A 13,025-nucleotide genomic window follows, 5' to 3' on the forward strand; every position below is an offset into this window, starting at 1 on the left:
TCCTTTCAGAAGTCCACCAAGAAACAAACATCTGGTGGACGTGAGCCAACAAAATCTTTTTGAGATTGGGCCTGCCCAGGCGGGTCGGGTAGGGGCTCGCTTACATCATTTCCGGCACGTCTGGGTGGCCTCAATCTCGGACTATTGGACCATCAAAACGGTCTCCACAGGCCACATTTGATCCTTCATCAAAGTTCCTCCCCACAGGCCAATGTCCACGACACTATTACGATCAGAAGAAAAATGACAAGTTCTACTGTCTTACGTAAATACTCTGAGAAATCAAGGAGCAGTAGTGCCCGTTCCGAAGGAAGAGGGATTTCAGGGAGTATACTCCCCTCTTTTTCTGGTACAAAAAAAGAACGGCTCTTGGCGCCCGGTGATAGACCTTACGTTCCTCAACAAGTTCATAAGGCACGAGTTATTCAAAATGGAGTCACTTTCGACCATCCAGAAAATAGTCCAACCAGGCGACTGGTTAATCTCCATAGATTTAAAGGACGCATACTTCCATGTTCCAGTGGCGGAAGTTTTCCACAAATACCTTTCTTTCCAGGTCGGTCAAGAGCACCTTCAGTTTGTATGCCTTCTGTTCGGACTGACGACCTCTCCAAGAGTTTTTTCCAAAGTCCTGTTGGCAGTAGTGTCCCTTATCAGAACAAAAGGGGTACGACTGTACCACTACCTGGACAACTTGTTAGTTCTATCTCAAGACAAGCAACTACTTCTAGTTCACAGGGAACAAGTAGTCTCCACACTTTGGAATTCGGATGGCTCCTAAACCAAGAGAAAAGCCAACTAGAACCGACCCAGTGCCTCATTTACCTCGGAGCTCAGTTCAACACCATAGAGAACACTATCTCTCTTCCAGAGGAAAAGATCCCGGTCATTCGGGAAAGGATCTCCCTAGCTCTAGATTCTTCACACCTGAGAGCTTCGCAGTGCCTAAAGATAATCGGCACAATGGTGGCCACAGCCCCTATGGTCAAATGGGCAATGTGGAGGCTTCGTCCCTTCCAAGCGGGCTTTCTTCAGCAATGGAGGTCGGAAGACATGAGTCAGTGGATTCGGATCACGCAGTTGATGAAGAACAGTCTCCTTTGGTGGCTCCAACGCAAAAACCTGTTGACATGCCACTCTCTTGTTCCCATCCAATGGGTGCCTGTTACTTCTGATGCCAGCAATGCGGGCTGGGGGGCCCATTGTGGTCAAGAACTGGCACAAGGCAAATGGGATGCTCGGCTCCACATTCCAGGGTCAAATGTTCTGGAGCTTCGTGCGGCATGGTGTGCCCTTCAATCTTTTTCTCATCTCCTGAAAGGGAAATCAGTTTTACTCAAGATGGACAACACCACGGCTGTGGCGTATGTGAAGAGACAAGGGGGCACTCGGAGTTCCGCTCTTCTCCAAGAGGTCGAGCCTATCTTGACCTGGGCTCAAAGGAACCTGCTCAATCTGTCAGCAGTCTTCATTCCAGGAGAACAGAACACTCAAGCGAATTTCTTGTCTCGCAACAATCTAGACAACGAATGGTCACTGCATCCACAGACCTTCAAGTGGATTCTATCGTTGGGAATCGATCTCGAGGTGGATCTGTTTGCATCTCCCTACAACCACAAACTCAACAAATACTACACTCGAGTCCGTTGCAGTCAAGCCTTCGGAGTAGATGCTTTAACGAGTCAGTGGAACTTCAACAGGGCGTATGCCTTCCCTCCACCTCCGATCATTCTAAAATTCCTTCAGAGGCTTCAATCGGAGGCGATCAAAGTGGTGACAATAGCACCCTACTGGCCGAGCAGGCCGTGGTTTCCCCTCCTGATCCAGATGAGCTTCCGGGACCCGTTGCCTCTCCAGCTCAGACCGGATCTTCTTTCTCAGGGGGCGACCCTGCACCCCTGTCCAGCAATACTGAGACTGATGGTCTGGTTCTTGAGAGGGAGAGGCTAGAGTCTCTCGGCTGTGCTTCAACAGTTATTTCTACTCTCATGAGTTCCAGAAAGCCTAGTACCAACAGAGTTTACAGTAGAATATTGGCCAAGTTTGTTAACTTTTCTACGTCAACAGGAAGATCTTGCAGAAACCCTGGAGTCCAAGACATCCTCAGTTTTCTCCATTCTGGCCTGGAGCTTCCTCTATCGGTTAGTTCCCTTAGAGTGCAAGTATCAGCTCTGTCAGCCTTTTCAGGAACATCATTTGCAACTCACCCACTGATACGACAATTCTTCCGTGGAGCATCGAGACTCAGACCTCAGAGAAAACCTAGATTCCCCAAATGGGATCTTCCACTCGTCCTTGATGCATTGTCAATTCTAAATAACAAAGATCTTTAATTGAAGGACTTGTCACTAAAACTGGCCTTTTTGGTGGCCATCACCTCAGCTAAAAGGGTATCGGAGTTGAGCTTTTTGGGATGTCAGGAACATTTTCTGACTTTCTTTCCGGATCGGGTGGTCCTTATTCCCATGCTTGGGTCCAAGCCAAAAGTTACTTCCGTGTTTCACGAAAACCAAGAGATTGTGCTTCCTACTTTCAAGTCTCCAGAATCCACAGAAGTACATCCTTTGGATGTGGGTGAAACTCTGAGAGAATACTTAAGAGTCACTTCATCTTTCAGATGTTCCAATCATCTGTTCTTATTACACTCTGGCAGCAACAGAGGAAAACATGCTTCTTCAAGAACAGCAGCGGCCTGGATTGTTCAAACTATTCAACAAGCTTACAGGGCAAAGGGCTTGGCTCCTCCAGAGGCGGTGACGGCTCATTCCACCAGAGGCATGGCGACCTCATGGGCAGCGGCTCGACATGTGGCTCCTGATGTGATATGCAAGGCAGCCTCGTGGTCTTCGATCAACACTTTCATGTCTCATTATTGTATAGACTGTAACATTACATTATAGTATAGAATCGTTATTGTTGGCTATTCTCTAAGCTTCAATGTAATTAACTACACTCATTTATTGTTTCTATATTGAATTTTATAGTTTTCACTTCGTTTTTAATATGATAATTGTTTGCATATATGATTTATCTCTTGTATTTACATTGCTTCTTGTTTGAGTTTCACAACTTGTATGCCAAGCTGACAATGCTTTTAATTAATATGGTTCTGGCTTTTATATATAATCTGGTGCCTAATCTGGCAGCTGGAAGCATGTTCTTGTTAAAAAAAACTGCTGCTTTTATTTCTGTGCTGACAAGCAAAATCTTAACACGTTCAGGTAGTGTTGGAGCTTTCTGATTCTTCTCACCCCAACATATTCCTAATGGTTCATTACAATGATTGGTAGCAGGGATTGCTGCCCAGGGTGCAGCAGTTTATTGTGGGTGGGAGTTCTTTGTCTTTTAGGCTGACATGAGTAGTGGAAGTATAAAGAATATGATCTTATATACATGTTATTTGGGTGAACCTCCGCTTTAACAGGGACACAAATGGCAATAAAATTGTGACAACGGTTCTAACGCTCTGCTCTATCCCCCTTTTCTGAAGATCACATTAAACATGTTCTATGCATAGATTTACTGCCTCCACATCATACCAGCTAAGGTCAGAGAAATTCACTGCAAAACTGCTACATGGTGCGGTTTATTGTATTGAATAGCTTTCCTTCATACATGGGTGACAAGAATAAAACATAAAAGAAGGGCAAATCTAAGCACATTCTCCCATCACTGTTCTAAGCATAAGTCATGTGATGTGAATAAACTTTTATTGATTTTAAAGAGCTTGATATCAGTAAAAAAAAATGAAGAAGCTTTGTGAATTGCGCCAATTGTCTGACTCCTGGAAGAATTCTAGTGTCCGATGCACATGTGCAACCTCACACACAGGGATGTGCCTGCCCTGGAATAAGCACTACTCTGGATTTGATGATGACAGCTGCTGGTGCTAATTAGGAGGCTCAGCTGAGAAGGGCCCCAAGGATCTGACAGTTTTCCTTTGAAGCTGTGCTTAATATCTCAAGTTATGTCAAAGTGGATGTCTGTGTATAGTTATTGATAGTTTCTTGAGTATGAATAGCTTTTTTAATGACTACGAACCAACTTCAAGGATACAAAAACTAAAAATCGTGGTTTGTTCTGACATCTGAAACTTTACCAAAATAGTTTTACTAACATTTAACTAATGTTAATAAGCATAGTCATCAATCAGGTGTGTACTTTCAACTTCTAATGTGCACAAGCAACAATATCAGTTTCCTCCAATCAGGCAGAGCAGCAGGTAGATCTGTAAACATTACTTTAACTAGCACAGAAATACCCCATCATTTTGCAACAGAGCTTGCTTTGATCAGTTCTAACAGAGACCTGTAGTTGCTTAGATTTATTGCAATCAAGGTTGTAATGTCATCCTACTGTAGACAATGGGCCAGATTCTCGTAGACTGGCGTAAAACAGCAGTGGCGCAACGTATCTCATTTATGTTACGCGGCCGCAAGTTTTACGGGCAAGTGCTTGATTCACAAAGCACTTGCTTGTAAAGTTGCAGCGGCATAGCGTAAATTCTCCGGCGCAAGCCCGCCTAAGGGCTCTTTCACACGTCCGTTCAGTTTTTCAGATCAGTTTTTTTTTTCATCAGTTGATCCGTTTTTCCATCAGTTTTTCGTCAGTTTTTCATCAGTTTTTGCATCAGTTTTTCCATCCGTTTTTTTATCCATTTTTTTTTTTTTTTTTGGGGGGGGCTTTTTACATAGAAAAACGGATGTTAGCGGAACGGATTATAAACGGATCATCCGTTAACGTCCGTTTTTCGTCCGTTCCGTTTTTTAGACGGAAGAAAAATAGGGTTTTCTTCCGTCCAAAAAAACGGAACTGAACGCAGACGGATGCTAACGGACGTTAGCGGATGCTCATCCGCTAACGGACGCTAGCCCAAAGGGAAGCATTGCGGTCCGTTAACGGACGTCCAAAAAACGGACGAACGGAACGGACGTGTGAAAGAGCCCTAATTCAAATGATCCAGGTAGGGGGCGTGGATCATTTAAATTAGGCGCGTTCCCACGCCGATCGCACTGCGCATGCGCCGTCCCTAAAATTTCCCAACGTGCATTGCGCTAAATGATGTCGCAAATTCGTAAATTCTATGCGTCGACCGCGCGTACGTTCGGGAATCTCGCGTAAATAGCTAATTTGCATAGACGACAGGGAAAACGACGTCGGCGACACCTAGCGGCGGGGAAAAAAAATGCATCTAAGATCTGACAGCGTAAGAGCCTTACGCCTGTCAGATCTAATGGATATCTATGCGTAACTGATTCTAAGAATCAGTCGCATAGATACGCCGGGCCAGATTAGGACTTACGACGGCGCAAATGGCGCTGCGCCGTAGTAAGCCTTTTAAGAATCTGGCCCAGTGTGTTTTGGTACAGGTGCATACCTCCCAACATTTTGAGATGGGAATGAGGGACACCTACTAGCAAGCGTATGTAGGCATTTATGCTTACTCCCTACTACCACCTTTGCCAAAATATTACCTGGTTAGGTGGGTAGCAGACTTTAGAGAAGGACACCAGTTGCCTGCCAGTTGAATTTGATCTGCGGGTTGGATGTGCCACTCCCCTTTTCCTGACACAGCTTGTACCCATTTGGAGTGTACGAAGAGGGGCGGCTCTTCCCCTCCTGTTTGGTTGTTGTACCTGCGCCCACTATCCAAAGTTGTTTCTATATATATATATATATATACATAAATATACATATATATATATTTGAAACTCGTTCTCTTATACGTTATATTTACTATGGATTTACTGTTCTACTATGTAAAAGAATGTATTAATGACTATTTTCTCTGAAAAAAATTAAATAAAAACTATTGAAAGATTTTTTTTACAAATGCAGCAATTTAGAATTTGGGTGAAAGCTTTAGCACTGGGAAACACTTTTTGAAAGATAAAAAAAGCATTTTATATACATACAACTATATGGATCAGACCAAAATGAGGGGGAAAGAGGGACATTGCTCGAAATCAGGGACAGTCCCTCAAAATCAGGGACAGTTGGGAGCTATGCAGGTGCACTCTGCCAGGTAGCATATGTGACCACTATGATCCCTATTCCCACTGCACTGTGCAATAGAAATACAACTAGGACTTGTCTGATTGGTGTTTCACTTCTTTTTGATATTGTCTCATGCTTAACCTTGTCTATTGTGCCATGATCTTTACTTTTCTTGTCTCTGATAAACATAATATAACAGTGTGGGGGAACACTTCTGCTGTGCTCCTGTGGATTCAGAGCTACTACTGTAAGGCAGTAATATAAAGAGAGCTAGTGCTTTAATAAATGCCTTGTTTAAACTAATCATTCCACTATTATCATTTGCACTAGTTTGGGCATTTAGGCCTGTATATCTGTATGTTGTTGATCTGCTTGCCAAAAGAAAAAGAAATGTCCCTCTTTTTTACTTTCCAAGTCCTCTATGATTCTACTGCATAGAGCTGGAGATGTCAGAAGAGTGTTCATGCTCAGCATGTTTTTTCCATTTAGAATAAGAAAATTCCTGGGTCCAACTCTCCCTACTCTAAAAATGTGTGGACGAGGTGCCAATAACACTCCATACGTTTCACTTTTTAGACTTTATTGGCTGTAGAGCTTCTGACAAATACGGTGGTGGACCACCCCTTAAAATGAGAAAGAGAGAGCAGCAGTGGTGGCTGGTGCTCAATATTTGGGGGGGCAAACCGATTGGTCTCAGGACCCGCTTCCTGATTGGACGGGAGGACAATCAGTAAGACAATAGCGAATATATCCCTCGCAGGCAGTTCACACTGCATGTGTCAATACAAAGTTTAATGCCCCGTACACACCATCACTTTATGTGATGAAAAAAAACGACACTTTCTGTGAAGTAAAAAATGACGTTTTTGAAACTTCAATTTTCAAAGACGAAGTTGCCTACACACCATCGTTTTTCTCACAATGTTCTTGCAAAGTGAGGTTACGTTCCACCACGTTTTACCATTGAAGTAGCTTCTGGGCATGCGTGGATGAAAAAACGTCTTACAAAACGACGTTTTTTGCTACACACGGTCAATTTCTGTGAAGTAAAAAGTGCACTTTTGAAAAACGACACATAAAATTGAAGCATGCTTCAATTTTTTTTGGTCGTTTTTTAGAAGACATAAAACGACGTTTTCCCCCACACACAGTCAAATAAAGTGACGTTTTTAAAAACGTCATTTTTTTTCATCACATAAAGTGATGGTGTGTACGCGGCATAAGACTCCCCCAGATCGTAGTGAGAACTGTGAATTCAAGCAGCAATTAGATACCAATGTGATCTGATTCCAGTGCAGGGAAAAAAAGATTTTTGCACCTTTTTTCATGTAAATCCAGTGCGACTTCAACCACATCACATGTGATTGTCACAGCATTTGCGGTGCGAATCACATGCAATGTTTGTGTTCGCAATAGTGTGAACCCAGGCTTAATCTGCAGATACAAAAGAAACACTATTACTTTGTATATCTCTATCTTGCATAGCAGAGAATAGATAATGGCTTTTGTAATATTTGTATTGCTCCCTCATGTAACAGTTCCCTAATCCCTAACATAGGTGTGCGCACAGGGTGTGCCAGGTGTGCCCAGGCACACCCTAATTACCCTGTGCAGCACAGATTCCCCCTACTACCCTGGCTACCATCTTTCCTCCCTGCAGCGCCGCCAGTTTCCCTCCTCTCCTATTGGCTGTTGCTGCTGGGATGTTTTAGGAGTGGGGGAAGGGGCCGGTAAATATGTTATTTACCGGCCCCTTCCCTTTCTGAATGAACATTGTGAGTGATCGGTAGTGCGTGTTTGGGCTTTGGGGTGCACACCCTAATGCAATAGGCTGCGCACACCTATGATCCCTAATTAGCAGCTGTAAAATCTGACAGCAAAACCAAACAGAAAAAATAAAATTCTTGATGTCCTATTGGTTGAACTAGATGGACTTGTGTCTTTTTTCATCCAGACTAACTATATGTAACTATGGGGGTTTATTTACTAAAAGCAAATCCACTTTGCACTACAAGTGCAAAGTACACTTGAAATTGCACTGAAAGTGCACTTGGAAGTGCGGATACTGTAAATCTGAGGGGTAGATCTGAAATGAGGGGAAGCTCTGCTGATTTTATTATCCAATCATGTGCAAGCTAAAATGCTGTTTTTTATTTACCTTGCATGTCTCCCTCAGATCTACAGCAATTGCACTTCCAAGTGCAATTTCAGGTGTACTTTGCACTTGTAGCGCAAAGTGGATTTGCCTTTAGTAAATAACCCCCTATATGTCACTGTATCTGTCAGATCTCAAGGATATCAGTCATCTGAAATTAAAAGTTAGTTCAATTTTACCAAAAATCTACCTATGCAGATAAGAGGAGCTTTGACTAAAGTTGAAATATACGCTTACCATAGGAGTAGGTCATTTTCAGTGCCCCTTGAAATTTTCCACATTTTGTCATGTTACACCCAAAAACATAAATGTATTTTATTGGGATTTTATGTGATAGACCAACACAAAGAGGCACATAATTGTGAAGAGGAAGGAAAATGATAAATGGTTTTAATGGTTTGATGTTTCACAAATAAATATGTGAAAAGTGTGGTGTGCATTTGTACTCAGCCCCCCTGTGTCAATATTTTTGCAATTACAGCTGCAAGTCTTTTTGGGTATGTCTCTACCAGCTTTGCACATCTAGAGAGTGCCATTGGATTTAGGTCTGTACTTTGACTGGGCCATTCTAACACATGCATATGCTTTGATCTAAACCATTCCATTGTAGCTCTGGCTGTGTTTTTAGGGTTGTTGTCCTGCTGGAAGGTAAACCCCTCCCCAGTCTTAAGTCTTTTGCAGACTCGAACAGGTTTTCTTTTAAGATTGCCCTGTATTTGGCTTCATCAATCTTCCCATCTACTCTGACCAGCTTCCTCATCCCTGCTAAAGAAAAGCATCCCCACAACATGATACTTCCTCCACCATGGTGTGTTCAGGGTGATGTGCAGTGTTAGTTTTCTGCCACACATAGCGTTTTGCTTTTAGATCAAAAAGTAAAAATTTGGTCTCATTTGTCCACATGTTTGCTGTGCCCCCCACATGGCTTCTCGCAAACTGCAAATGTGACTTCTTTTTGCCACTCTTCCATAAAGGCCAGATTTGTGGAGTGCACGACTAATAGTTGTCCTGTGGACAGATTCTCCCACCTGAGTTCTGGATAGGATGGTGGATTGAACAGTGCTCTGTGAGATATTCAAAGCTTGGGATGTTTTTTTCTAACCTAACCCTGATCGCGCCATGTAGATGTATGTCGGCAGAATGGCACGGCTTTGAATTTCACACCGTGCAGGCGCACGCCCCTGCCGCGAGCTCTGTGACCATGCCTGCGGGACCTGCGGACTTGATGTTCGCCAGTGTCCCGCGACCATTTCACAGAGCTGCAGAATGGGGAGAAGACAGTGTAAACAAGGCATCTCCTTGTTCTGCCTTGTGACATGACACTGATCGTCTGCTCCCTCTCATTGGGAGCAATGATCAGTGTTGTGTCACAGTAAGCCCAGCCCCTAAACAGTTAGAATCACTCCCTAGGACACACTTAACCCCTTCCTAGCCCCCTAGTGCTTAATCCCTTCCCTGATAGTCACATGTATACAGTAATCAGTGCATTATTATACCATTGATCGCTGTATAATTGTGAATGGTCCCAAAATAGCGTCAAAAGTGTCCGATGTGTCTGCCATAATGTCGCAGTCATGATAAAAGTCGCTGACCGCCACTATTACTAGCAAAAAAAATTTTTTATATAAAAATGCCATAAAACTATCCCCTATTTTGTAGACGCATATTGCAATTTTTTTACCAAAAAATGTAGAAAAATATGTATCAGCCGAAACGGAGAAAAAAATTGTTTTTTATATATTTTTTGGTGATATTTATTATAGCAAAAAGTAAAAAATATATATATTTTTTTTTCAAAATTGTTGCTTTAATTTTGTTTATAGCGCAAAAAATAAAAACCTCAGAGGTGATCAAATATCACCAAAAGAAAGCTCTATTTGTGGGAAAAATAGGACGTCAATTTTGTTTGGGAGCCACTTCGAACGACCGCGCAATTGTCAGTTAAACCGACGTGGTGTCGAATCGCAAAAAGTGGCCCTGTCATTTGGCAGCCAAATCCTCCAAGGCTGAAGTGGTTAAACTTCACCACAACGTTGTTTCTGACCTATCTGGTGTGTTCCTTAGCCTTGATGATGCTGTTCATTTACTAAAGTTCTCTAATAAACCTCTGAGGGCTACACAGAACAGCTGTATATATACACACTGATATTAAATTACACACAGGTGGACTCTATTTACTAATTATGTGACTTCTAAAGGCAATTTGTTTCACTAGATTTTAGTTAAGGGGTATCAGAGTAAAGGGGGCTGAATGCAAATGCACAGCACATATTTATTTGTAAAAAACTAATTCAAAACCATTTATTATTTTCCTTCCCCTTCACAATTATGTTCCACTTTGTGTTGGTCTATCACATAAAATACATTTACATTTTTGGTTGTAACATGACAAAATGTGGAAAATTTCAAGGGGTACGAATACTTTTTCAAGGCACTGTATGTACCTCAGGAAGCCTGACCTGAAAACTCACAGGACATTGCTAGGATGTTGCTAAGCAAGACCCAGATGTTACTGTTGACTTTTACCATCACAAGAGTGAGCTCTCAAACTCTGAACTCAGAGCTAGTGCATCAGGAGAGAGAAAGCACATGTGAGGGGGTTTGAATCAGAGAAAGAGCTCACCCCTTTGATGGTGGAGGTAAACAGTAATAGCTGGGCCTCACTTATCAAAGCCCTAGAAACTTCCTGGGAGTTTTTAGGTCATGCTTAATGAGGTACATAAATGGCATAGACCCATACACAGTTTTCACAGCTGATTTCTATAGATTGCCAAAGAGCTGTGAGAGCAAAGAGGGATTGCTAGATGCACTGGCAGAAGGAATAGTAAGGATCAATTTAAGTTTAAAAAAGCAATCCAAGTTGCTAAAGATATGTTACCATAATTGTGCTCTTTGTTTATGTGAGACTCTTATCTACTGTATGCAGCATACTGAAACATTTATTTTCAACAGCCATTGGGGCCTGATGAAAAAATTCAAACCAGGGCCCCCCAGTTCGGTTCGCACCAGAACATGCGAACAGGTAAATAATTTGTTCGAACACGAATACAGATCAAAGTCATTGAAAAAAAACAGCAAAAAAAAAACCTGTGTGGGGATCCCCCCAAATTCCATATCAGGCCCTTCAGGTCTGGTATTGACATTAAGGGGAACCCTGCGCATTTTTTTTAAATGGTGTGGGGTTTCCCCCAAAAATCCATACCAGACCCTTTAGGTCTGGTATGGATTTTAAGGAGAACCCTGCACCAAAATTTTTAAAAAATTGTGTGGGGTCCCCCCAAAAATCCATACCAGACCCTTATCCTAACACGCAACCTGGCAGGCCACAGGAAAACAGGGGGATGAGAGAGCACCCCCCCTTCCTGAACCGTACCAGGCCACATGCCCTCAACATGGGGAGTATGTCCCCATGTTGATTGGGACAAGGGCCTCATCCCCACAACCCTTGCCCGATGGTCTGCGGGTGGGGGGCTTACTACTCATACCAGACCCAAAGGGCCTGGTAATGGACTGGGGGGAACCCCTGATGTTTTTTAATGACTTTGATCTGTATTGCCAGTACCCTACAATTCATGAATAGCCACGAGTAGTTTTAAATTACTTTTTTTCCTTTAGAAATGACATTTTGTGCAGGGAAAGTTCTAAACACGGGAAACATGCGCTACTTTACAGGCATACTATAGACACCCCCCAGGTACGAAATTTAAAGGAATATTTCACTTTTATTGTTTCACTTTAAGCATTATTAAAATCACTGCTCCCGAAAAACTGACGTTTTTAAAACTTTTTTTGCATTGATACATGTCCCCTGAGGCAGGACCCGGGTCCCCAAATGTTTTTTATGACAATAACTTGCATATTAACCTTTAAAATTAACACTTTTGATTTCTCCTATAGACTTTTAAAGGCTTTTTTGCCGCGAACACTCCAAATTGTTCGATGTTCGCTGTACATGTTCGACTCGAACAAAAAGCTCATCCCTAACTATAATGTTTAATGGATAATAATGATAACTTGATCTACAAAGATGTTCTAATAATGAATTATGCTGCTTTCAGATTTCCCCTCTTTACAATTCCCTGTCGTTTTGCAGCATGAATCATTTTGATACATTTAGGTAATTAGTTACTCTTCCCGATTATTAGCAGCCTGTCAAAAAAGCCTGGAAGTTTATGTCTGATTGATTGCAGAACTCTGCCTGAGGTCATGGTGATAATGGAGCTTTTTGCTTTCTTTGCAGTTGATTTCATAGGTGGCTTTGACTCCTATGGCTACCAGGGTCCTCAGAAGACATCGCACTTACAGCTGCAGCCCATGTATATGTAAGTATTTCATGCTGTGAGAGACAGTTATTAAAAGCCTACTTCTGCAAAAGGATAAAAAAAATACAAATTAAACACATTCACATTTCTCTCTGTTCTGACCTGGGGCTACATCATCCAATATTAAGCTAGATATTACTCTCCTCACTACACAGTGTAATGATTTTTTGGAAATGCTGTCTGCTTAAAATGGACTCTTTCCACATTCTCTAATGGTTTTGTCTTAAATCTGTTAAATTAAACATCTCACACATCATTATTTTAATTTTCTATTTTAGAGTGACATTCAAATGTTCTAATCTTATACGATTACCCTACTTTAGAAAGATGCTATTGACATTTTTTTTTTTTTAATATTAAAAAGGTTTTTGTTTTTTAATAATCGTTTCAATTTTAACCCATTTTTAGCTTAAAAAAATAAAACACTCTGCAGGATATTGATCAATATTTTGCACAGCAGGGCAGTGTAAAACAGAAGATATGAGACAAATGATTAGACATATAAGATTACAGGTTGAAAAGCCTGATCCTGACAACTTCTCACTCAGGAT

At 41.9% G+C, this 13,025-nt stretch overlaps 1 protein-coding gene across 3 annotated transcripts in view; it reads left to right on the top strand.

Annotated features, from left to right (window-relative positions):
* NKAIN2 (sodium/potassium transporting ATPase interacting 2) overlaps window positions 1-13,025 on the top strand; it is a 1,108,432-nt gene that overhangs the window by 1,071,522 nt on the left and 23,885 nt on the right. For all 3 annotated transcript variants that reach the window (XR_005748699.1, XM_040350350.1, XM_040350351.1), the window contains exon 6: window positions 12,393-12,474. Coding sequence is in view for 2 of the 3 variants with exons in the window: in XM_040350350.1 (XP_040206284.1) it covers window positions 12,393-12,474 (82 nt within the window). In the remaining variant the exon portion in view is untranslated. The remainder of the gene's footprint in view (window positions 1-12,392; window positions 12,475-13,025) is intronic.

Source organism: Rana temporaria, chromosome 4 (assembly GCF_905171775.1).
Source record: "Rana temporaria chromosome 4, aRanTem1.1, whole genome shotgun sequence".
NCBI lineage: Eukaryota > Metazoa > Chordata > Amphibia > Anura > Ranidae > Rana > Rana temporaria.